Source organism: Lissotriton vulgaris, chromosome 6, assembly GCF_964263255.1.
Source record: "Lissotriton vulgaris chromosome 6, aLisVul1.2, whole genome shotgun sequence".
Lineage (NCBI taxonomy): Eukaryota > Metazoa > Chordata > Amphibia > Caudata > Salamandridae > Lissotriton > Lissotriton vulgaris.
This window is the reverse complement of record NC_141694.1, coordinates 934,837,872-934,861,228: the sequence shown is the minus strand read 5'-3', so window position 1 is coordinate 934,861,228 and position 23,357 is coordinate 934,837,872. Positions and strand designations below refer to the sequence as shown.

The 23,357-nt window shown below is 44.0% G+C and overlaps 1 protein-coding gene across 50 annotated transcripts in view; it reads left to right on the top strand.

Annotated features, from left to right (window-relative positions):
- LOC147708230 (uncharacterized) overlaps positions 1–23,357 on the top strand; it is a 2,035,583-nt gene that overhangs the window by 1,709,619 nt on the left and 302,607 nt on the right. For 44 of the 50 annotated variants that reach the window (XM_086926979.1, XM_086926974.1, XM_086926953.1 and 41 more), the window contains one exon: positions 1,355–1,393. The exons of the other annotated variants lie outside the window; for them this stretch is intronic. In XM_086926979.1, the coding sequence (XP_086783105.1) occupies positions 1,355–1,393 (39 nt within the window). The remainder of the gene's footprint in view (positions 1–1,354; positions 1,394–23,357) is intronic. 50 annotated transcript variants of the gene reach the window in all.

Genomic DNA, 23,357 nt, shown 5'->3' with positions numbered 1-23,357 from the left:
GGAGCAGGCCGTTGGATTCCAGGAAGTGGGAGAGTTTTTTATTGACTAGCCTTTCCGTGACCTTGCTGATACCGGGGAGTAGGGATATTGGCCTATAGTTGGCCAAATCCGCTGGGTCTTGGAGCGGCTTTTTAAGAAGGGCTTTGACAATGGCTCTCTTCCATCCAGGAGGAACAATTCCCTGAAGCAGTGAGGTGTTAATAAGGTCGGTGACAGGTGTGGCGATGGTGGGTGCAATCATTTTTAGGATACGCATGGGTACCGGGTCACTAGGGGAGCCACTTTTAATGATGGCCAAAGTTTTGAGTACTTCGTCCACTGACACCGGACCAAAGGTATCCAGGTGGATGGCTGGTTTGGCTGGTTGACAGTTTGGGTCTGTTCTGTGATTGATTTGGGGCAGGGTGGTTAAAATATTTTGAATTTTTTCGTCAAAATAGTTAGCCAATTTGTTACATTTGTCCTCAGAGGTGTCTTGAGCTGCAGGAGGGTCCGGTACTTTGAGCAGTTCCTTCATTATAAGGAAGGTTTCTCTAGCGGAGTTGGAGGACTTTTTGATTCTTTCGTCGAAGAACTGCCTCTTGGTATTACGCAGGGCCATTTTGTATGTTCTCATGGCGGTGCGATATTCATCTTTTCTGGATCTTGTCCCGTCTTTCCGCCAGGAACGCTCCAGTTTTTTTACATTCTTTCCGTAATAGTTTTAGCTCGGGTGTTGTTGACCAGTAAATACCTCTGATCTAATGTTTTAACACGAGTCACAGTAAAGTACTCCAACTCGAGCAGCACATGAAAATAATAGTTCATAATTTCAACACAATCCACAATAAAGCACATCTAGATATTTCTCACTGATTATCATAAATTTTAAGAATATGCAAATTGCTAAGTCTAAAACGTCAATGCAATAGATAAAAAACAGCATAGTAATTTAATAAAAGGATGATAAAAGTTGGTTAAAAAAATATTGTAAATTACTTCACCAGATAACTTGGAGAAAGCAGGGCATGTCTCATTCATATTTCTCTTTTTTAACAGTTATCCTATACCTATTGTATTTTACTAAAGTGCAAGTGCGTTAGCAACTGCCTTGTGCAAAATACGCTTAGGAAGAGCAAATAAAAACATGTTCTATTCGTAAAGTTCTAATGCAATTACAAAACATGATTTTTGGTAATATTTGAAAATACAACCACAGTACTAACTAATCTCTTAAAATGTGCAAGCAAAAAGAGTCCAATTTACAACCTATCAATGTTCTTCATTATATTCTAAGAGACAGTGTGCCTCTATATATATATATATATGGAACTATTTGAATGTGCTTCTCTCATAGTATCTTATTTTACTTTAGTAAAAGCCAAGAAAGCTAAACCAGCAAAACAATCAAAAGGTAAGCTAAATGCCTAAAATTACTATCTAAAATAGATTTATTTTGTTTCTTAAAAAAAAAAAATAACCAGTACAATATTCTTGATGGAGCCTGTGCCCCTTGTTTCATCCTCATAATCTTGTGATATCAAATGTAACTAAACAGTCAAATACCTGAATTCTATGCCTGTAAATCACTGAGTGCCATACTGTGCTACAGCGTGTCTTTGCCAGACGATATTGCATATGTTTGCACTGTGCATTATGCACATGTCACAAAATGTATGGAAAATCCTAGTCGTCCTCCTCAAGGGCAGTGTGGTTGTGCATTATTACGGTTTTGTTTTTGTGTAATAATTTTAAGCATCAAACAATGTAACAAGAACGTTACCAAGTCAATTCACAAATGCACATTTACAATGTTTCTTCTCTTTGAACGTGGGTGAATGTGTGTGAAATAGCGTGATTGTATGAATATTCAATAGCATGAAAACCCATAGAAGCTGCTCTCGTGAACTCCTTCTTCGTCTCTTACTACATGATATGTGTTAGCAGAGGTTCTGACCTTGTAATTCCTCAAAATCTATTTTAACTCTTAACAGCATTGATAAGAACTGCTGGACTTTATTCATTTGAAGAAAAAACACATAATTGACCACCATGAATATTTCCTGTTCCACCCATTCTCCTATCTTCACTATCTTAGTGTTCAAAATGTTCCCAGGCACTTTGTACCAAGTTATCAAGTTTCACCATCTTCATTTTTATACATATGAGGATGAATCTTGGATACACCTCAGTTAAAAGGCTGGTGCTCGAAGTGAGACAATTGTCCATATGATTCTTGTATGGCAGGATGAAAAACAAGTTTCTCCTAAGAAACGGAATAAAAAACTAGGGGCCTTATTTATGAAGGCCTTGCGCCGCCGGTGCGTCACTTTTTCCCATTTTAAAAGTGGCGCACCGGCGGCGCAAGACCTTCATAAATAAGGCCCTATGTTTCTGATTAGCTTTCGGAATACGCAACATCTTACATGTCCCTGCTCCCTATCCAAAAGCCTCAATAGAGTGATAAAGGTGGAATACCTAGGAATTCTTTTTACTGGAATATTCTCAATTCCCGTCCCCATCTATTTGCATTGGTTAAGGTCAGTGCTTAATGTATGCTGGTGTTTGCTGGTGCTCGGCAGCAACACATTATTAAACACTTGTTTATGAGAGGACGCAACATTCCAGGGGCGGCTCTAGGGTCATGGTGGCCCTGGGCAGGGAGCGTAGGTAGGTGGCCCCGGAAGAGGGCGTCCGGGTGGGGCAGAGCGCGGAGGCCAGTAAAGAGGGGGGTGGGGGGGGGGGGGTCAGGGTGTTTAGAAGTGGAACTGAGCCGGAGGCCGCCAAATCCCTGCCAGGGGCCGCCACACAAATATGTATCCATCCTCAGAGGATAGATATATTAAGGATTTATATTGGTGTCGTGGCCCCTGGGGTTTGGTGGCCCTGTGCACGTGCACAGCTTGCACATGCCTAAGGCCGGCCCTGAACATGCTGATGCTCAGCTTATTTCTTTTAGCGAAGCATGATGGTTTAGCAATGAAGTGTATTAAAATGGTAAATGTGGCACTTCCAGACGATCCCTACAGCTTGGGGTGACTTGCAATAGTCCAAAATGTCACATTTGTTTAAGTGTGATGGCTATGGGTATTGTTGGCACTTCTACTCGGCAGCAGTGGCAGGAAGCTGAAGGTGGTGCCAGGTGCTATCTTAAGCCCTGCTACTTATTTTATTATAAATCTATAGTGACGGGGACTGACCTCCAATCGAACACCTTCAACAATTTGCTCTGCCTGATTTAGTAAAACCACCATGACATGCTTACAAGATCGCTGGTGTTACCATCAATTCAAAAGAAACTATGTTTCTTTTAGTTAATTAAAACCATAGATTGTACGGGCCATATATATCATAGTTCCATTTTGCGATTCTTAAATAGCGATTTTTGTATGTATGAAGAAAATCGCTTTTTTTAGCGATTCCTTAATCTTCCTTAATTGCGAATTCGCATTTTGTGAATTCGCAATTAAGGAATAATTTCCAATGCATTCCTATGGACCAGGAGGCCCATAGGAATGATTTCCAAATAATTCTCAAATTGCGAATTCACAATTTGCTAATCGCAATTTGAGAATTATTGCAAGGGTGCAGGGGTGTCTCAAGGACACCCTGCTGCACCCCTGTAAATTACATGTGTGTGCATATGGCACACATACATGCCCAATGGGCATGTATGTGCGTCATATGCCACCCTCACAAATGCACAATTGTGCATATTTAAAAGAAATCGCAAATTACCACCAACTACAAGTTGGTGGTAATTTGCGATTTCTAAACCTGAAATCGCAAGTCTAAAAAGCTTCATACAGAGCATTTAAGGAATCGCAAAATTGTGATTCCTTAAATGCTTAAGCAAAATAAGGAATCGCAATTTTTTGCGATTCCTTATTTTGCTAATTGTTTATACATTCCAAAATCGGTAAAAAGGCCGTTTGCGAATCGCTAAGGCCGAAATTCTGCGAATGTCGGCCTTAACGAATCGCAAAAGGCTTGATACATATGGCCCTACATCACAAATGATACAAAATTTCACAATTAAAACAATGCCCGTGTTAAGGCCTGCATTACCTCATTCATGTGCACCCCTTCCTGTCTTGCAGTGCTTCTGCTTAGAGAACCCATTGTAAAGTTTACTTGTAGCAGCACGGGGTATGATAGCAGTGCATGGGTAGCATAGATAAGGAACAAAGGGTGACAACCCATGCCTTTTTGTTACACATGATTGCCTATTGTCTTACCCTGCCTCTTACATAATACCAAATATAAAGTGCAATAGTGAGAAGATAAAATATTTGCTAAAATGTCACTAAAAGTGGGGGAAGACATCAGAACAACATTTACTCCACCCTCCCCTTCCTGTAAGATCTGGAGTAGGCCTTTGATCTCGCAGTGACCTGACCATAAAAACTGAATATATAGTGCAGATGTGACAGAGCAAGAAGTGCTAATAGTATAGGATGGCATAAGTAGGAGGAAAAAACTATTCTGGACAGCAGTGTTGCTCCGCTCTTTAGCCATCGCTCTTTAGTGCCACAATGAAGATTCTTGTCTTACTCTGCATCTTCTATAATACCCAATATAAAGTGCAGGCGTGATGAGGTAACATTTACTCAGGCTGGGAGAAAAAAAAACATCAAGCTTGATAAGGTTACTCAACCCCCTCAACCAGGAACAGCTACAGTTTGACATTTATCTAAAGAAAAAGACGGCCTCTTTTCCAGTTGGTGCAAAATTCACAATAAAGTGGGCAAGAGTAAAGATATCTTCCATCCTGACCTATGCAGCCGCTACCATACAAAGTGCTGAAGTAACAGTGAGGCTAAAAGAGTGGGGCTATTGTTTGTACTTCTTTCACATTGAAGCCTCTGGGTCTTTTTCTAATAGCTGCTTTCCGAAGGTTGTGATCAATTTTATGAAAGTTGCTATCACTCTGGGACATTCGCCTTTTAGACAAAAGAGTAAAGCGTGACAGCAGGTTCTAATACCATTCTGATTTAAAAGGTTACGCAGTAAAACCTTACTTCAGTTAGCAACTTGGGGCAAGTTGAGACTATGTGAGTCAGACTTTCCGAGTGGAAAAGACAAAGCCTTAATTTAGAACACGAAGATTTTCTTATCCATTTTGGCCACCAGTCGTTAGTTTGGCCCAAGCAAAGCATGCTTGAAGGAACTTGATTTTGAAAAAAAATTAATGTAGTTCAGTAGGGTTCTTTGTAAGAGTCCATGCATGGCTCCTTTTACTAAAAACTCTAGTCACTCAACTATGAGATCTTCTTTATTGGCTTGTTTATGCATGTTTTAAAGAGAGCGTGCAACAGTGTTGCTTCCCATAGATCAGTTATAGTCCTGGGTGGAGTTCACGAAGTTCAGCTGCATGAAACTCCACCAAATGCTGAAAAAACTAATCCGCACTCTTCGGAGTTCCTCATGTGGCAGAGTGCAGTAAGTCATGCTGCTTGTGCTATTTCAGCCCCGGGTGTTTGTCCCACACCGTAATATCAAAGCGATCAGCACCACACTCAGTGCAAGAGGGCACTGCTTCTTTCTGCAACTCGAGTAGATGTTCTACATGAAAGGCAGATTTCTCAACGTGAGCGCCAGGTTTCCCGCCGCAAGTGGTTGTGCCCTGCCACAACTGCCCACGTTAAGAAATCTTGCGGGAAGTGGTCCAGAGTATGATTTGCCCTGGTCACCCTCCTCGTGCAAGAGAAAAAACTCTGCATTGATACGCTGAGTTATTCGGAACTCTCACTCTCTACATGGAGTGCAGAGGGGGCAAACTCTGCAAACTTCGCAAGTGGAGACGAATTTTTCAGCAATGCCTATTCATTTGCCTCGAAGGTATTCGTAGCCTGATCGAAAGCCTGCGCCAAACTGTTTCTTTTTGGTGTTATCATTTAGATATCTTTGCATAGCATGCAAAGTCGACCAGTTAGATAACCTTAGTAATGACATGTACTTAAGTAAAGAACCATGTTGTACTAGACATTAACAGATCAAACCAGCCGCAATTGTGCTGAGGCAGTGCTTTGCGCTAGGCGAAAAAGAATGCAAAATGCCCTGTTTTGGGCAGAGTTAAAGAAGGCTTAGAGCTTCCCCAGAAAAGTCTCTGAGCAGGAGGAAATTGTCGGAATGAGTTTGGCTTTTATCACAGCAAGAAGAGGAGTTAAGGTAGGACTTTGCAGTTTGTGAAATAAGGATTGGAATGCTGCTATTAATTAGGGGGTCATTGGCTTTATTGAATTTAGATTTAAGCCGAAGGAAAGGTGTTCATGTAGCCAAACACTAAGATATCTATGTAAGGTACCTCTTGAGATTATCAGTCTACACATGAGCCAATTAGCATTCTTTCGAACCTTTCTTCTGAACACCATGATCTGAGTTTTTGCGAGGTTCATTACCATTTTGTTTTTGGTGCAGAAAGTGTGGAGATTGTTTAATAGCCTCTGGAGCCCAAGGCCAGTCAAGTACATCAGTACTACATCATCCGCATTTGTAATGAGGCAACTTGATGATGTCCCGATCTTGGTGGATGTGATTTGGCATTGTTGAGGTGTGCACTTAGGTCCGATATAAACAGATTGAAGACCAGTCGGGCCAGGACGCACCTTTGTTTTAGGCCCCTTTTCACTGCTATTTTGGTTGACAAGCCATTGTTTGAACCAAGTTTGACCACTGACAAGTTGTTTATTACAATAGTTGGATGGCACATAATAGTTTTGCCGGAATGTTTCAGTCGGCCAGATTTCTCCATAGGAGATTACGGTTGACGTGGTTAAATGCTTTGAAGAAATCCACAAAGCAGCAATATAAGAGCTGCTTCCTATTGATGATATATTTCTCAGCAATCATTAAGAGCGTGACTAAGGGGCTGATTACATTGGCGGACGGACCTACGTATGCTCGCCACCCTATCACAGATGGGACCACCCAACAGGCTGTTGGCGGTCCCGTAGTAGGCCAGGAAGGAAGGGGGTCAGCTATGGGCCCCCAAAATCCTTTTCTGCCTCCCTGTTCATGGGGGGTTATCCGCTAAGAACAGGTGGGCAGAAAGAGACAACGTACTCCCTACGGTGGTGCCGGGCAGACACCACCACCATTGTAGGGAATACGAGACCCTCCACCATACAGACGGGCTCAAGGTGCACAGACGGGCTCAACAAGTCTGTCGGATGTGTGCCGGTTAGTCTTTCTGTCCGCCACCCCTCTGCCCGCCATCCTAATGTGGTGGGCGGTAAAAATGGTTTAGATGGTGGTGAGATATCCACCAACAGCCTTTTGGTGGCAGTCTCACCACCATCCGAATCAGGACCTTAGTTATCTATGGGGCTAGATTCGGCTCTGAATCTAGTTTGATTGAAGGCAATTCATTTTTCTCTTCCCGCCCAAGTTTCCAACTCTGCCAGCAAAGATTTGTGAGTCTTCTTCAAGAAGGGCGATCATGTGATAGCTGCTGAGGGAGTCATAATGGCCTTTGTTGTTTATGGATTGCAAAATAGAGCCATGCCATTATTCTGGAACTACCTTTTTCTTTAGGCAGAATTTGAACAAGGAATAAAAGCATGCGCACTAGAAATCACAGTCTGTTTGTTGATAGCTGCTGGGGATGCCCATTTGAGCTAGGAGCCCAATCCCTTCTGCACTTCTCAACGTTACCTTTGATTTTGCTGATGGAGAGGGATAAGGCAGTTGTGCTGTTAACCTTATGCGAGAGAGGAAGGCTTTGGTGCTCACTTTTATATAAGGAATCAATATACCTCATCCATGATGTTTCAATGATAGTGTTGTCTGAAGTGGCTGTTGAATCCCTATCCAGTTGATGGATTAGCTATAACGGAGATTTGGCAGTATTGCTTTTAATGGCCTAAACAATGTCAATCCACTCCATTTCAGTTTGGGATCTTTTTGCTGCCCAGAATTTTTTATATACTTTGCGTAACTCACAGAATTTTTCACATTGTAGTGCGGGACCAGGATGAGTGTTGATAGCCTTCATTTCAGGTGTCATTGCTCGACGTTGGAGCCTTAAAGCGTGCGAGTACCACTTTCTGTTTTTCCTCAGTTGAGATCTCCGTGGGGTCCGTTTATTACATTTTGAGTGATAGATTTTGAGCTAATCTGAAGTAATTTGCCATGCCCTGATTAGGTCTTCATGGTCCTGATTTAATGTTGTGCTGGTCTGCTTCCTCTCTGTATAGCTAGCCGAAGCGGGGGTTCACCATCTGACCCTTTGCCAATTGCTGCCTGCATCCTGAGTACCTATAGCATCTTATGTATGTACTAGTTCATTAAAGTTCATGATCCTGATGGATGATCTGTGGCCAGTGATCACTCTCATATCTTGCATTTATGTTAAAGATGACAATTTTATTGAAAATGGGGAGCATGACAAAGGTGCAATCCAAGACGGACTCAATTTAGAGAGATTTTCTTGTGGCAGTGTAGTATTCATGTCCACACTGTAGATGAGGTTAAATATGTTTATTTCAAGATATATGAATCAAGTGGAACAGCCCCACCAGGAGCATCCAGCATGATGCTCAGCCCAATGACAACTCCAGGCCTTAGCCCAAGATTTCCAAATTTTTTCCAATCTTGTTGTGTTTTTGTATATGTCATCTTAAGTTCCAGTTTCTCTTCATCTCTCTTCTTTTCCTTTAGTTTCTTAGTAGAGCATGTGGTCCTCTCCATCCTCGTCGCCATAAATAATGTAGTATTCACATCCACACACTGTAGATGAGGTTAAAGATGTTTATTTGAAGATATATGAATCAAGTGGAACAGCCCCACCAGGAGCATCCAGCATGATGCTCAGCTCAATGACAACTCCAGGCCTTAGCCCCAGATTCCCAACATTCTCATGCGCATCATAACTGCATCATTCTACAGACTGGGCTAGTGGTGGTGGAGAAAGCATGTATATAATATAAACAAGGTGCAAGGATACTACAGGCAGTCATTGGGATATCACCTTGTCAGCGCCCGTTGAGTGTCCGATATCCAAGGGCCTTTAAAATGCAGATGAGGACATGGTCTATATTATTAATGCAACTGAATATTGAAGTTTGTAGCAGTATGCTCCAGCTAGTGTCCATTCTTCTTGAGTTACCACTTCTTCTAAGGTGTTGATATGCCATATTGAGATTAAAATCGCCGGTGAGTATTCAATGGATATCATTATGCGTGCTTTCTAGTACCATGAGTAAATTTTCAATCATGGTGGTACCATGATTAGTCTATTGCAACATTATCTCTATAATAATACCTAAAACACACACCTAAATACAGCATGTGGTAAAAGAAATGTCTGCCAGTAAGATTCTTAACCTGATATAAAGATGAACATTGTGCTTCTCTGGACTTCTTTAATGCAAAGAAAAATGTTCAAAGAGAACATTTGTAGGCCTTTTGAAATAAGACATTAACAATCCAAGTGCTAGATTCTATGAACAGGTACATCAAGGAGATTGGTAGAGTCTCATCTTTTATTGGCTCTATTAAGTCCCACTGCCCTTCGATTGACACATTTGGGGGCATATTTATGCAAGGTTTGCCTCATGCTTGCACAATACAACATGGTACTTGTGTGACGCAAACCTCCAAGCCCGATTTGGGAAGCCACTCAAAGCCACTTTGCATGGCTTTGAGTGGCTTCTCCAGAAATCTGGAGAAACGCAAAGCAGCGCAAATTGCTGTGTTGCATTACTCTGAATTAGGGATGCATTCCATGGGTGTTGCATGGGTGTTCCCATGCAACTCCCAGGGTTTTTGGCGCATTTCCTGATTTACCAAACCTGGTAATGTACCAAAAAGATACACTTCCCTAGGAGAGGCGCAAGGAGGAGCAATATGTTTATTTCTTCTAGTTTTTTCCTCTTTCTAAGTGTGTTGTATTCTGCAGCACATATGGAATGAAAAAAGCTGCTTAGGATTGTTTTTCTGCAGGAAGATACCCCTTCCTGCACAAAAACAATCTTGCTTACAACAAAGGCATCCGTGCACTATCGTGTACAGATGCCTGCATTGGCACTCGGCTGGCAAAATGGCGCCAGCGCAAGGCTAAAGGACTGCAATTAACCGTATTGGATGGGAAACAGCCTTAACCACCCTGCATGAGATACGCTGGGCTGAACCACACAGGCAGTAGATTGCACCTCTAAACCACAAATATGCCTTAACTATGTATATGCGTGGTTAAGACATATGCACGTTCTAGTTGTTGCTGCTGCCGGGTGGAAGAGCAGGAAGCAGGAAGAGGAAGAACTGGGACGAGGAGGAGAGGTAAGTCTGGTTTTTAGGGGTGGGGGTAGTTTGTAGGGGTTGTGGGATAGTTTTCAAGGCTGAAAGGGGGTCTGTACAGTGGTTGATTATTTGGGTTGAGGTAGTTTTGGGGGTGGGGGTGAAAGTTTTAGGCAGGGGACAGGAAAGGGGCAGTTAGACGTTTTAAGGCTCAGGGCAGGGGACGGAGGTGGGGTGGATTATTTGGGTTGGGGCTAGTTTTGGGGGTTGGAGGGTCAGGTAGTTTTCAGGGCTGGGGTCAGGAGTTTTATAGTCCAATGCATGGGACAGGAAAGGGGCAGTTTTAAGGCTGAGGGTGCAGTTGGGCTGGGGCTAGGGTAGGCGGGGTTAGGTTTTAGGGGTGGGGGCTTGTTTTAGGGCTCAGGGAGGGGGCTGGAGTAGGAGTAGTTTTATGTTGTTTGTATTGGTTTTTTTGTGTATATTTTATACAGTGTTTTATAGTTTAAATATAATTTTTTGGGGGTTGCTGAGTTTTATTGGGTGTTTGGAGAGTAGAGTTTTAAAATGAATTTTTAAAAGTTGTTTTTTCAATTTTATTAAATTATGTAATGAAATATATATTTTTAGGGTAATTTGGTATTTTATGGGGCTTTGGGTGGTAGGCATCTTTAGGAACATTTTCAATATTGTGGTAACACTTTACTTTAAAGAAACAGTTTATAATTTTCAAGTTTGGGATTTATTTGTGTTTTGAGTGAGTAGTGGTTTATAATTAGTCTTACACATTTTATTACAATGTAATTGTTTAATTGAGATTTTCTTGGTACTGTACTTATTTTGCTTGGAAGATTTTTTAAATATACTTGTATTTTTTCAAACAAATGTATTAGAAAAACAATGTAAACTTGTTTACGTAAATGTTAATTTTTTAGTGTGGTGATTGGGTTTGGGTCAGTAGTGTTTTATACATTAATAAATTCTTATTTACAAAAATATCATCAGAGTTTTTTTCAATTTTGAATTGTTTCATTTGAGTTTAGAATTTTAGATTTATTTCTGGCTGTTTGGTTTTATTGGTGTTTGGGTGGGCAATATGTTAAGATATGTGTTTATTTTGTAATTTTAATTATGTGTATATCATTTTTAATTTTGCAATATGTTAATACAATTGTGTACCAATTTTGGGTTGTTGAGTGTTTGTATGTGTTTTGGGTTCCTTTTTATAAAATATGTCAACAAAGTGATTATATGACTGTTTTACAATTTTTTTTCAAAGATTGTTCATTTTTTAAATTAAATTAGTTTTGCATTACGATATTCATTGATTATGTTTAATACTTTATTTAGTAGTGTTTGTTTTAAAGATACTGTTTTATATTTTAATCGTGTTAAAATGTAATTATGATTTTTAATTAAAAAAACATTAATATAATATTTACGTTTTTAGTTTAGGGTTTGTAAAATATTTATTTACAATTTGTATTATTAATTATTTTAAATTATATGTTTTAAAAAGTTGAATTCTAATAGTAAATTATACCACCGCTACCTCCAAGTTCAGTATTTTACAAAATATGGCTATGTTTTGATTGGGAAAATTAAATTTGACCTCCAACACTTTCCCCAATGTTGTTAAGTCTGGAGGAAAAATAGAAGATCTGCCCCACTCCCAGGGCACAACGCTTTCATGCATGCGGCTACGTTTGCTGTGGAAATAGTAAATATGACCACCCCCTAACCCTCCATGGTCTTACACTTTATCCAACATGGTTCATACTGGAGTGGCAATAATAAATACAACCCCATCTATAGTCAAATACTTTCCACAATTTGGATATTTTGAAGTGGGAATAGTAAATGTGATCCTTCTTAGTCTAACACTTTCCCCAATGTGGCTAAGTTTGGAGTGGGAATAGTAAAAATGATCCTACTATATAATACATATATTGTTAGGAATTGAGTTTCTGGTTGGCAGAGGTGTGTACCCTGTCCAAGGCGTAGCCACAATCCTAGTCAGGGTAAGTCACAACACACTCTAAATTATCCTGTGCTCACCCTCTTGTAGCTTGGCACAGTCGAGCATAACGTAAGGGGCAATGTGTGAAGTATTTGAGCAACACTTCACCAGTAACACAGTGAAGACACCACAAAAAGGCTTCAGACTTCGTTAGAAAAATAGTGCATTATACTATAACCAAAATGACAAAAATCCAATAAGGAGAAATCAAGATATGATTTTTTAAGCAGAAACTGAAAAACAGCACTTAGAAGCAATAATCATCTAAAGGGCTATGAGATCACGCCGGACCGGGAAAGACCCAAACGTTCGGGCCAACAGTGATGGGGCACGGGCAAGATACAGGGATCATTATGGACACACTGAACAAAAGTGCATTGATTCTGTTTCGCATCAATTTCAAAAAAGATATTGAGAGCAGCTGAGATGATGCATAAGTTCCGATTCCACAATAGAGGGAGATGCGTTGATTTTTCCCTGACAAAGGTGGCAATGAATTAGTTCAGAGGGAGAACGTGCAGGTTCTTATCCACGCAAAGGTGAAGATGCTCCGGTTCTGATGAGGATGTGTGGTTTGGCTGAAGATGTACCTTAGGTCTCACTTTCAAGTGGCACCACTTAGCTGTGCAGCCTCAGAATGGCAGAGTCCAGGGGCAGATGCAGCCACGTTTAAATTATTTTCTGTCCCTGAGACTTCAATCAGGAGGCAAGCCCTTGTAGTCACTCTGCATTAAAGTAATGCACGTTCAGTCCTTCTCACCCAGCCAGGGGAACAGCAGGTAGGGAGGCAGCCCCACAATGTAGAAATCCAGCAAAGCAGCAGTCCAGCAGAGTAGCAGACCTTCAACAGTACAGCAGTTCTTCTTCCTGGTAGAGTCTCAGCAGGTCCAGAGGTTTACTGAAGTAGTAGTATAAGAGGTCCAGGACTTATACCCAGTTTTGCCTTTCAAGTGGGGGATACTTGATAGAAAGGTCTTTGAAGTGCACAGAGGTCCTCCATGTGCCACCTGCCCTGGCTCCTGACTCACTAAGGGGGTATGCAGCCCATTGTGTTGGGACAGAACACAGTCTGTTCAGGTATAATTGTGTGGTTGATTACTGCCCCTCTCCACCCATCCTGCCCAGGATGGACCATCAGTCACATGTAAGCTCCCTTTATGTGCACCTTTCTAGCTGGAATACACAAAGCCCAGCTATCACCCACCCCAGACGTGTATTCTGAGACAGAAAGCAGGCACTATAATGGCTAAAGTAGGAAAATGGCAACTTTCTAAAAGTGGAATTTTCCGATTTGCAACTTAAAATCGAACTTCACCATACTTTGTGATTTCAGTTTGGGAGTCCAGAAACAGCACCCTTGGGAAGTTCATCTCTTCACAATTGGGAATTACACTTAAAAGATACAATAAGGTAATCCTAATGTTATCCTAGGGGAGAGATAGGCCTTGCTGTAGTGAAAAACTAATGATAAGGACATTTAACATTTAAAAGTACATGTCCTCCCTTTTAAAAACATTGTACCCTGTCCTCTGGTTTACCCAGGACCTACCTAAGGGGTTACATATCTGAATAAAAAGGGAATGTTTAGGCCTGGCATGAGGTTTATCTTGCCAGGTTGAAGTGGCAGTGTAAACAGTTTGTACAGGCTCTGCAACGGCAGGCCTGAGCCATGCTTAGAGGGCTACTTAAGTGGGTGATACAATGGGTGTATCAGGCCCACTTCTAGCATTTACTTTGAGACTCTGAGCACATGTAGTTCACTCCACTAGGGACCTATAAGTAAATTAAATATGCCAATTGGGGATGAACCAGTATTACCATGTTTAGGGAAGAGAGCAGAAGCACCTTAGCACTGATTTACAGTGGTAAAGTACACTGAGTCACAAAGCCAGCAAAAAACGAGGTCAGAAAAATGGAAGAGGCAGGCGAAAGGTTGGGGGAAAGTCCTCCCTAAGGTTTGAAAGGATATTTGAGTGGGTGGCACACTCAATGCTTCAGGCCCACTTGTAGCATTTAGGTTACAGGCCCTGGGTATATCAGATTTACAAGGGACTTACATGCAAGCTAAATATGTCAATTGTCTACACACCAATGTTACTATGTTTAGGGGAAAAGCACAAGCACTTTAGCACTGGTCAGCAGTAGTAAAGTGTTTAGAACTCTAAGGCCTACAAATAGATAAAGCAAAAAGAGGCCGTAAGAAGTCAAACACTTTGGAGAAATACCACCCTAAGGATGGCAGGTCTAATACCATCATCTCACAGTGTTCTAATAAACAAACTGCTTACATTCAATATTTGTTAGAAAACACAGGCACACCTGAAGCCATCATGATGGAATTAATAGTGAAAAACTTAAAGCATCACCTTTAGAAATGAACATGTGTGGGTTTGTTTTGTCATTGGAATTATGGTTAGTACTGTAGAATGCTAAAATAAGGACACATTTTCAATGAGTTTCTAAATATCTCATCCATGGCAGTAAAACATCCTGGTATGTAGACTGAAAAATATACTTTAAATACTGCCAGAAGTCTGTCAGTTGATTCCTTAGAGTCAGTGAAAGACTGCACTCTGATTGGCTGACTCTTGGAGAAACTGCAATAAATTGGCAGACATTACTGTGTCAGGACAGAAATCTATATCAATGCAAAATCATCGGATGATCCAACATCTAGGACCTCGAGTGGTGTAGACCCGATACGGACTTCGGTGCTCCCTGACTGGAGGCATCTCTTTTGTTAGAGGAACTCATTAAGTTATGCTGAAACTTTCATATAACAATGACAGACAAAAGTTCTCTTGTCAATGCTTTATATAAGTATTATTTAAAAACTGTGGTAAAGGTGCAATTAACAAATTTAGCAGTAAAGCATAAAAGTCATAAGTACAAAGAGCTCAGTATAGTTCTAAATGAAATCTGGCATAGATTTGCCTACCAGGATGACAAATCGTGTGGTCTCCTATATTAGCAAAATCCACGCTCACATATTAGACTTTAGACAAAAAGGTTAAAACATTCGATAGGGATACATGATCCTCATGGTTTGAACCAATAGGGAGCATCTTAGAAGAAACATTTTACTGTTGAATACATATGAAGATTCTCTCAACCAAGGGGTACATTCGGATTTACCTTTATCACAGTTGTAGCTGTACAATTGAGCTGATACATTCTTAACATAGATGGGACAGTAAGACCAGTCCTTGATTCAAAGCAGCAAGGACATTTCTCTGAGAACATCTTCTGCTTATTCAAACAAAAGTAGACAAGTTTTGTTTAGAAACAGAAACAGCAACAGTCCTCATGTTGTATACTGTGAGGCATTAACATGGAGAATGTAAACACAAGGTAATTTTATTACAAGCTCAAATCTTAGTGCTCTTTTTATTAATAGAATAGCTATGCTCACCGCTCAATATGGGCAAACAACACTAGTGTTGTGAAAATGATCAGTAAAAACTATATATAGGGGACAGGGTAAAAGTATCCTGAACTCCTAATTGAGAGGACTTCTATGAGGCAATTGTAGTGTGATGAAGCAAACTAGATATTTTTTTTTAAGTTGTGAGAGTGTGTACATTTGTGGGAATTGCTTGCAAGACTCTTTCAGGATCTTGAAAAAAAATATGAAGAGGCAAGTCCCTCACCACATCCGACTACCCACACCCATCACCTAGGGGAGAGGTGTCATTGGAGAGGTCAGTCCATCCCCACACCCTATTACGCATGACCATTTTCTTGGGTGAAGTCTCAGTGAAAATGATAGTCACTATATAAATTGTACTGTGCACAGCCATCACTCTGTGGATAGGTGTCGGCACAGAGGTCAGTCCCTTCACACACCCTTATACGTACATACATTGCCTTGGGAAGAGATCTCAGCGGAGATGGCAGCCCCTCCCTATACCTTATTAAGCATGCCTGTTGCCTTGGGAAGAGGCCTCAGCAGAAATTCCAGTCTTTTCACATACCCTACTAGTCACAACTATCCAGGCTAGGCCAGTTTATCCTCAAACTGTACTATATTTACTTGTTGTCTAGGGAAGGGGTCTCAGCAAGTAGAGTAGTCCATCCAGACACCTTACCATGCACACCCGTAACCCTAGGGAGAGGACTTAGTTGAGAGTCTCTCCAGTCCCCCCGCTCTCTACTACACACAAACACTGGGAGAAGTCTCAGTGATGACGCTTTCTAATGTAAAGTAAAATACTATTCCTTACTATAACAGCACTTTAATCTTTGGCTCTCTCTATAAATGTAAATATATATACCAGGAAGCCTCTCTCAGTCGAAAGAAGGAAGGGACACAGCGGGGTTCGTTTGGACATTTATTAGTAAAGTCGGCATGACCGGTTTCGGCGTCAAGCCTTTTTCAAATGCCGCAGTTCGTGAAGGTGCCTCCGTCAGGTTAACATCAAGCTCCTCCCACGCAATGATGAAAGGCTCAGCTGCAGCGCATTATTGTGCCGACGTCACAGCAGCCTCTGCCACGGACTGCTGTTCCCATCATGCACCTTGTTGGAATTCAATGCGCCGCAGAGGAAAGTAACCCACGAAATTGCTGGAAATAAATGTCCTTGGGTCCCTACTTCCTAGCCTGCATAATTATTTTCACCAAGGCTGGAAGCGAAGGACAATGCAGACGCCACTCCCGGGAAGTCCCAGACCACCATCTAGCAGCGGCTCCTTGCTAACACAGGTAAGCAGGCGGACTGTGATAATCCGATTCCTCGGGAAAGAACGAGTTAGTTTCCTAATGTCCTGTAGGTATCACAGCCCAAGCAGGAAGGGTCCCTTCGAAAGTGCCACAGGAATGCACTTGTAATATGCCAGGAAGCCTCTCTCAGTCAAAAAAAGGAAGGGACACAGCGGGGTTCGTTTGGACATTTATTAGGAAAGTCGGCATGACCGGTTTCGGCGTCAATCCTTTTTCAAATGCCGCAGTTCGTGAAGGTGACTCCGTCAGGTTAACATCGAGCTCCTCCCATGCAATGATGAAAGGCTCATCTGCAGCGCATTATTGTGCCAACGTCACAGCAGCCTCTGCCATGGACTGCTGTTCCCATCATGCACCTTGTTGGAATTCAATGCGCCGCAGAGGAAAGTAACCCACGAAATTGCTGGAAATAAATGTCCTTGGGTCCCCTACTTCCTAACCCGCATAATTAATGTCACCAAGGCTGGAAGCAAGGACAATGCAGACATCACTCCCGGGAAGTCCCAGACCACCATCTAGCAGCGGCTCCTTGGCAACACAGGTAAGCAGGCGGACTGTGATAATCAGATTCCTCGGGAAAGAGCGAGTTAGTTTCCTAACATCCTGTAGGCATCACAGCCCAAGCAGGAAGGGTCCCTTCGAAAGTGCCACAGGAATGCACTTGTAATATGCCAGGAAGCCTCTCTCAGTCAAAAGAAGGAAGGGACACAGCGGGGTTTGTTTGGACATTTATTAGGAAAGTCGGCATGACCGGTTTGGCGTCAAGCCTTTTTCAAATGCCGCAGTTCATGAAGGTGCCTCCGTCAGGTTAACATCGAGCTCCTCCCACGCAATGATGAAAGGCTCAGCTGCAGCGCATTATTGTGCCCACGTCACAGCAGCCTCTGCCACGGACTGCTGTTCCCATCATGCACCTTGTTGGAATTCAATGCGCGACAGAGGAAAGTAACCCACGAAATTGCTGGAAATAAATGTCCTTGGGTCCCCTACTTCCTAGCCCCCATAATTAATGTCACCAAGGCTGGAAGCGAAAGACAATGCAGACGCCACTCCCGGGAAGTCCCAGACCACCATCTAGCAGCGGCTCCTTGGCAACACAGGTAAGCAGGCGGACTGTGATAATCCGATTCCTCGGGAAAGAGCGAGTTAGTTTCCTAACGTCCTGTAGGTATCACAGCCCAAGCAGGAAGGGTCCCTTCGAAAGTGCCACAGGAATGCACTTGTAATATGCCAGGAAGCGTTTCTCAATCGAAAGAAGGAAGGGACACAGCAGGTTTGTTTGGACATTTATTAGGAAAGTCGGCATGACCGGTTTCGGTGTCAAGCCTTTTTTAAATGCCGCAGTTCGTGAAGGTGCCTCCGTCAGGTTAACATCGAGCTCCTCCCACGCAATGATGAAAGGCTCAGCTGCAGCGCATTATTGTTCCGACGTCACAGCAGCCTCTGCCACGGACTGCTGTTCCCATCATGCATCTTGTTGGAATTCAATGTGCCGCAGAGGAAAGTAACCCACGAAATTGCTGGAAATAAATGTCCTTGGGTCCCCTACTTCCTAGCCCGCATAATTAAAGTCACCAAGGCTGGAAGCGAAGGACAATGCAGACGCCACTTCCGGGAAGTCCCAGACCACCATCTAGCAGCGGCTCTTTGGCAACACAGGTAAGCAGGTGGACTGTGATAATCCGATTCCTCGGGAAAGAGCGAGTTAGTTTCCTAACGTCCTGTAGGTATCACAGCCCAAGCAGGAAGGGTCCCTTCGAAAGTGCCACAGGAATGCACTTGTAATATGCCAGGAAGCCTCTCTCAGTCGAAAAAAGGAAGGGACACAGCGGGGTTCGTTTGGACATTTATTAGGAAAGTCGGCATGACCGGTTTCGGCGTCAAGCCTTTTTCAAATGCCACAGTTCGCGAAGGTGCCTCCGTCAGGTTAACATCGAGCTCCTCCCACGCAATGATGAAAGGCTCATCTGCAGCGCATTATTGTGCCGACGTCACAGCAGCCTCTGCCACGGACTGCTGCTCCCATCATGCACCTTGTTGGAATTCAATGCGCCGCAGAGGAAAGTATCCCACGAAATTGCTGGAAATAAATGTCCTTGGGTGCCCTACTTCCTAGCCCGCATAATTAATGTCACCAAGGCTGGAAGCGAAGGACAATGCGAACACCACTCCCGGGAAGTCCCAGACCACCATCTAGCAGCGGCTAATTGGCAACACAGGTAAGCAGGCGGACTGTGATAAGCCAATTCCTCGGGAAAGAGCGAGTTAGTTTCCTAACGTCCTGTAGGTATCACAGCCCAAGCAGGAAGGGTCCCTTCGAAAGTGCCACAGGAATGCACTTGTAATATGCCAGGAAGCCTCTCTCAGTCAAAAGAAGGAAGGGACACAGCGGGTTTTGTTTGGACATTTATTAGGAAAGTCGGCATGACCGGTTTCGGCGTCAAGCCTTTTTCAAATGCCGCAGTTCATGAAGGTGCCTCTGTCTGGTTAACATCGAGCTCCTCCCACGCAATGATGAAAGGCTCAGCTGCAGCGCATTATTGTGCCGACGTCACAGCAGCCTCTGCCACGGACTGCTGTTCCCATCATGCACCTTCTTGGAATTCAATGCGCCGCAGAGGAAAGTAACCCACGAAATTGCTGGAAATAAATGTCCTTGGGTCCCCTACTTCCTAGTCCGCATAATTAATGTCATCAAGGCTGGAAGCGAAGGACAATGCAGACGACACTCCCGGGAAGTCCCAGACCACCATCTAGCAGCGGCTCCTTGGCAACACAGGTAAGCAGGCGGACTGTGATAATCCGATTCCTCGGGAAAGAGCGAGTTAGTTTCCTAACGTCCTGTAGGTATCACAGCCCAAGCAGGAAGGGTCCCTTCGAAAGTGCCACAGGAATGCACTTGTAATATGCCAGGAAGCGTTTCTCAATCGAAAGAAGGAAGGGACACAGCGGGTTCGTTTGGACATTTATTAGGAAAGTCGGCATGACCGGTTTCGGTGTCAAGCCTTTTTTAAATGCCGCAGTTCGTGAAGGTGCCTCCGTCAGGTTAACATCGAGCTCCTCCCACGCAATGATGAAAGGCTCAGCTGCAGCGCATTATTGTTCCGACGTCACAGCAGCCTCTGCCACGGACTGCTGTTCCCATCATGCACCTTGTTGGAATTCAATGTGCCGCAGAGGAAAGTAACCCACGAAATTGCTGGAAATAAATGTCCTTGGGTCCCCTACTTCCTAGCCCGCATAATTAAAGTCACCAAGGCTGGAAGCGAAGGACAATGCAGACGCCACTTCCGGGAAGTCCCAGACCACCATCTAGCAGCGGCTCTTTGGCAACACAGGTAAGCAGGTGGACTGTGATAATCCGATTCCTCGGGAAAGAGCGAGTTAGTTTCCTAACGTCCTGTAGGTATCACCGCCCAAGCAGGAAGGGTCCCTTCGAAAGTGCCACAGGAATGCACTTGTAATATGCCAGGAAGCCTCTCTCAGTCAAAAAAAGGAAGGGACACAGCGGGGTTCGTTTGGACATTTATTAGGAAAGTCGGCATGACCGGTTTCGGCGTCAAGCCTTTTTCAAATGCCACAGTTCGCGAAGGTGCCTCCGTCAGGTTAACATCGAGCTCCTCCCACGCAATGATGAAAGGCTCATCTGCAGCGCATTATTGTGCCGACGTCACAGCAGCCTCTGCCACGGACTGCTGTTCCCATCATGCACCTTGTTGGAATTCAATGCGCCGCAGAGGAAAGTATCCCACGAAATTGCTGGAAATAAATGTCCTTGGGTGCCCTACTTCCTAGCCCGCATAATTAATGTCACCAAGGCTGGAAGCGAAGGACAATGCGAACACCACTCCCGGGAAGTCCCAGACCACCCTCTAGCAGCGGCTAATTGGCAACACAGGTAAGCAGGCGGACTGTGATAATCCAATTCCTCGGGAAAGAGCAAGTTAGTTTCCTAACGTCCTGTAGGTATCACAGCCCAAGCAGGAAGGGTCCCTTCGAAAGTGCCACAGGAATGCACTTGTAATATGCCAGGAAGCCTCTCTCAGTCAAAAGAAGGAAGGGACACAGCGGGTTTTGTTTGGACATTTATTAGGAAAGTCGGCATGACCGGTTTCGGTGTCAAGCCTTTTTCAAATGCCGCAGTTCATGAAGGTGCCTCCGTCAGGTTAACATCGAGCTCCTCCCACGCAATGATGAAAGGCTCAGCTGCAGCGCATTATTGTGCCGATGTCACAGCAGCCTCTGCCACGGACTGCTGTTCCCATCATGCACCTTGTTGGAATTCAATGCGCCGCAGAGGAAAGTAACCCACGAAATTGCTGGAAATAAATGTCCTTGGGTCCCCTACTTCCTAGCCCGTATAATTAATGTCAGCAAGGCTGGAAGCGAAGGACACTGCAGACGCCACTTCCGGGAAGTCCCAGACCACCATCTAGCAGCGGCTCCCTGGCAACACAGGTAAGCAGGCGGACTGTGATAATCCGATTCCTCGGGAAAGAGTGAGTTAGTTTCCTAACGTCCTGTAGGTACATATATATATGTATTACCTACTGGCGGTCGCCAGTAGGTAGGTATAGTTAGAACCTAGTTTCCATAGGAAAAGCATTTTTTGATTTGCTAATAACTTTGGCGCCGTTTGACGAATCTTCGCGAAATTCTCCCAAAAAAAGTCTATCCAGTTCAGCTCCTATCCTGAAAGTTTGGGGTGATTGGTCAAGCGGGGGCTGAGAAAAAAGGAGGTCCAAAAACGCATTTTCCCCATGGTAATTTCAATAGGAAATTTTGAGACAGGCTACAGCCCGAAATGCTGAACGGAATTACTTCAAATTTGGAAAAAAGCGAGTGCTTGGTTCAGAAAGCGACCTTTATTTCTAAATGATGTAAATCCATTCAGAAGTTGTTGAGAAATTCTAAAAATAGGAGTCAAAAAATCTATTTCCCATAGGAAACTTTCAGCAAGGGTACTGCCAAAACTTCTGAACGGAATTATCCCAAATTTAGCACAAAGGTTGTGCTTCGTTCAGAAAGCGACCTTTCTTAAATGGTGTAAATCCGTTCAGTAGTTGTTGAGAAATTAAAAAATACTAATTTTGATATCTATGGCCACGGTGGAGTCGAGTCACAAGAAAACAGTAAAACAAAGGTGAAAAAAGAGAAAAGGGGGCAGGGTAGAAGCACTCTGACCCCCTAGGCCTGCTCAGGGGTCCCACAAGGACCCCCAGGGCCATACAAAGCATTGTTTTTTTAAAACAAATTGGCCGAATTTGCGATGGGTGCGCGAATCCGGACAAAAAAAAAAGCGCGGGCTCCCGCACTTTGTATTCAAAAAGCCCCCGGGAGGGCAAGGTCCCGGGGGCACTTATAAATAATGTTGTGGTAGCGCCCCTTTAGCCCCGGGGGCTGCCACCTCCCCGGGGCTTCCTAAAGAAACACGTGGTGGTCCCAACCCCCACATGCTGCTCCGGGGACTGCCACCTCCCCAGAGCATTTATGAAAATTGGGGTGGGGCCTCACGCCCCCCAAGCCCCGGGGACTGCCACCTCCATGGGCTAAAAAAATAATGAGTTTGGGGGGTCTCAAACCCCCCCACATTACCCCGGGGACCAGCACCTCCGCGGGGCACTTAATATTCCATTGGATCACCACCTCCCAGGGGCTTTGAAATGGAGGGAAGGTGGCCACCCAGCCCCCTTCCTGGAGCCCTCAATGGCCCTGGGGACTGCCACCCGCAGGGCCAGTTCCTGCAGTGTCCTTGCGTGCCTACCCCGGGACACTGCTGTTTGCTATGACAGGGTGGGAGCCTTGCGGCTCCTGCCTTGTCATAGCAAACTTGCTTTGGATTTTGGAAGCCTCAAAGATACAAACTGATTGCTTTTCCACATGGGGAGCTGCAAGTCAGCAGCTCCCTGTGTGGAAAAGCAATGCCGGCTCCCGCAGGAAGTGGGAAGCTGGCGAGTCAGTGGGGGCATTGGATCTCCCCCCACGGTCCCCAACGGTATTGCCAGGCCCCGGCGGATGTGTTCCCCGGGGCTAGAAGTGGCCCAGGAGGTGGGCCACGCAGCCCCCTTCCCAAATAAAATAATAAATAAATAAAGGCTGGCCCCGGGGGATGGATCCCCGGGGCCAATAGAGGCCTCAGGCGGGGGCCACGCAGTGCCCCATCTTAACAAAAAAATGTATGTGGCCATGCCCTCGGGGATGGGGTCCCCGGGGCCAGAATTGGCCATGGGAGGGGGGCCCACGTGGCCCCCATCCTGTTTACATTTTTTTGTTTTAAAAAGAGGTCAGGGCCTGGGGGATGGGGTCCCCAGCGCCCCAAAAAAGGAAAGAAAAGGAGGGCCCCATAGCACCCTTCTTAAAAAAATGTTTTTTTTTAAAAAGCGGGCATTGCGGCTAGGCCCC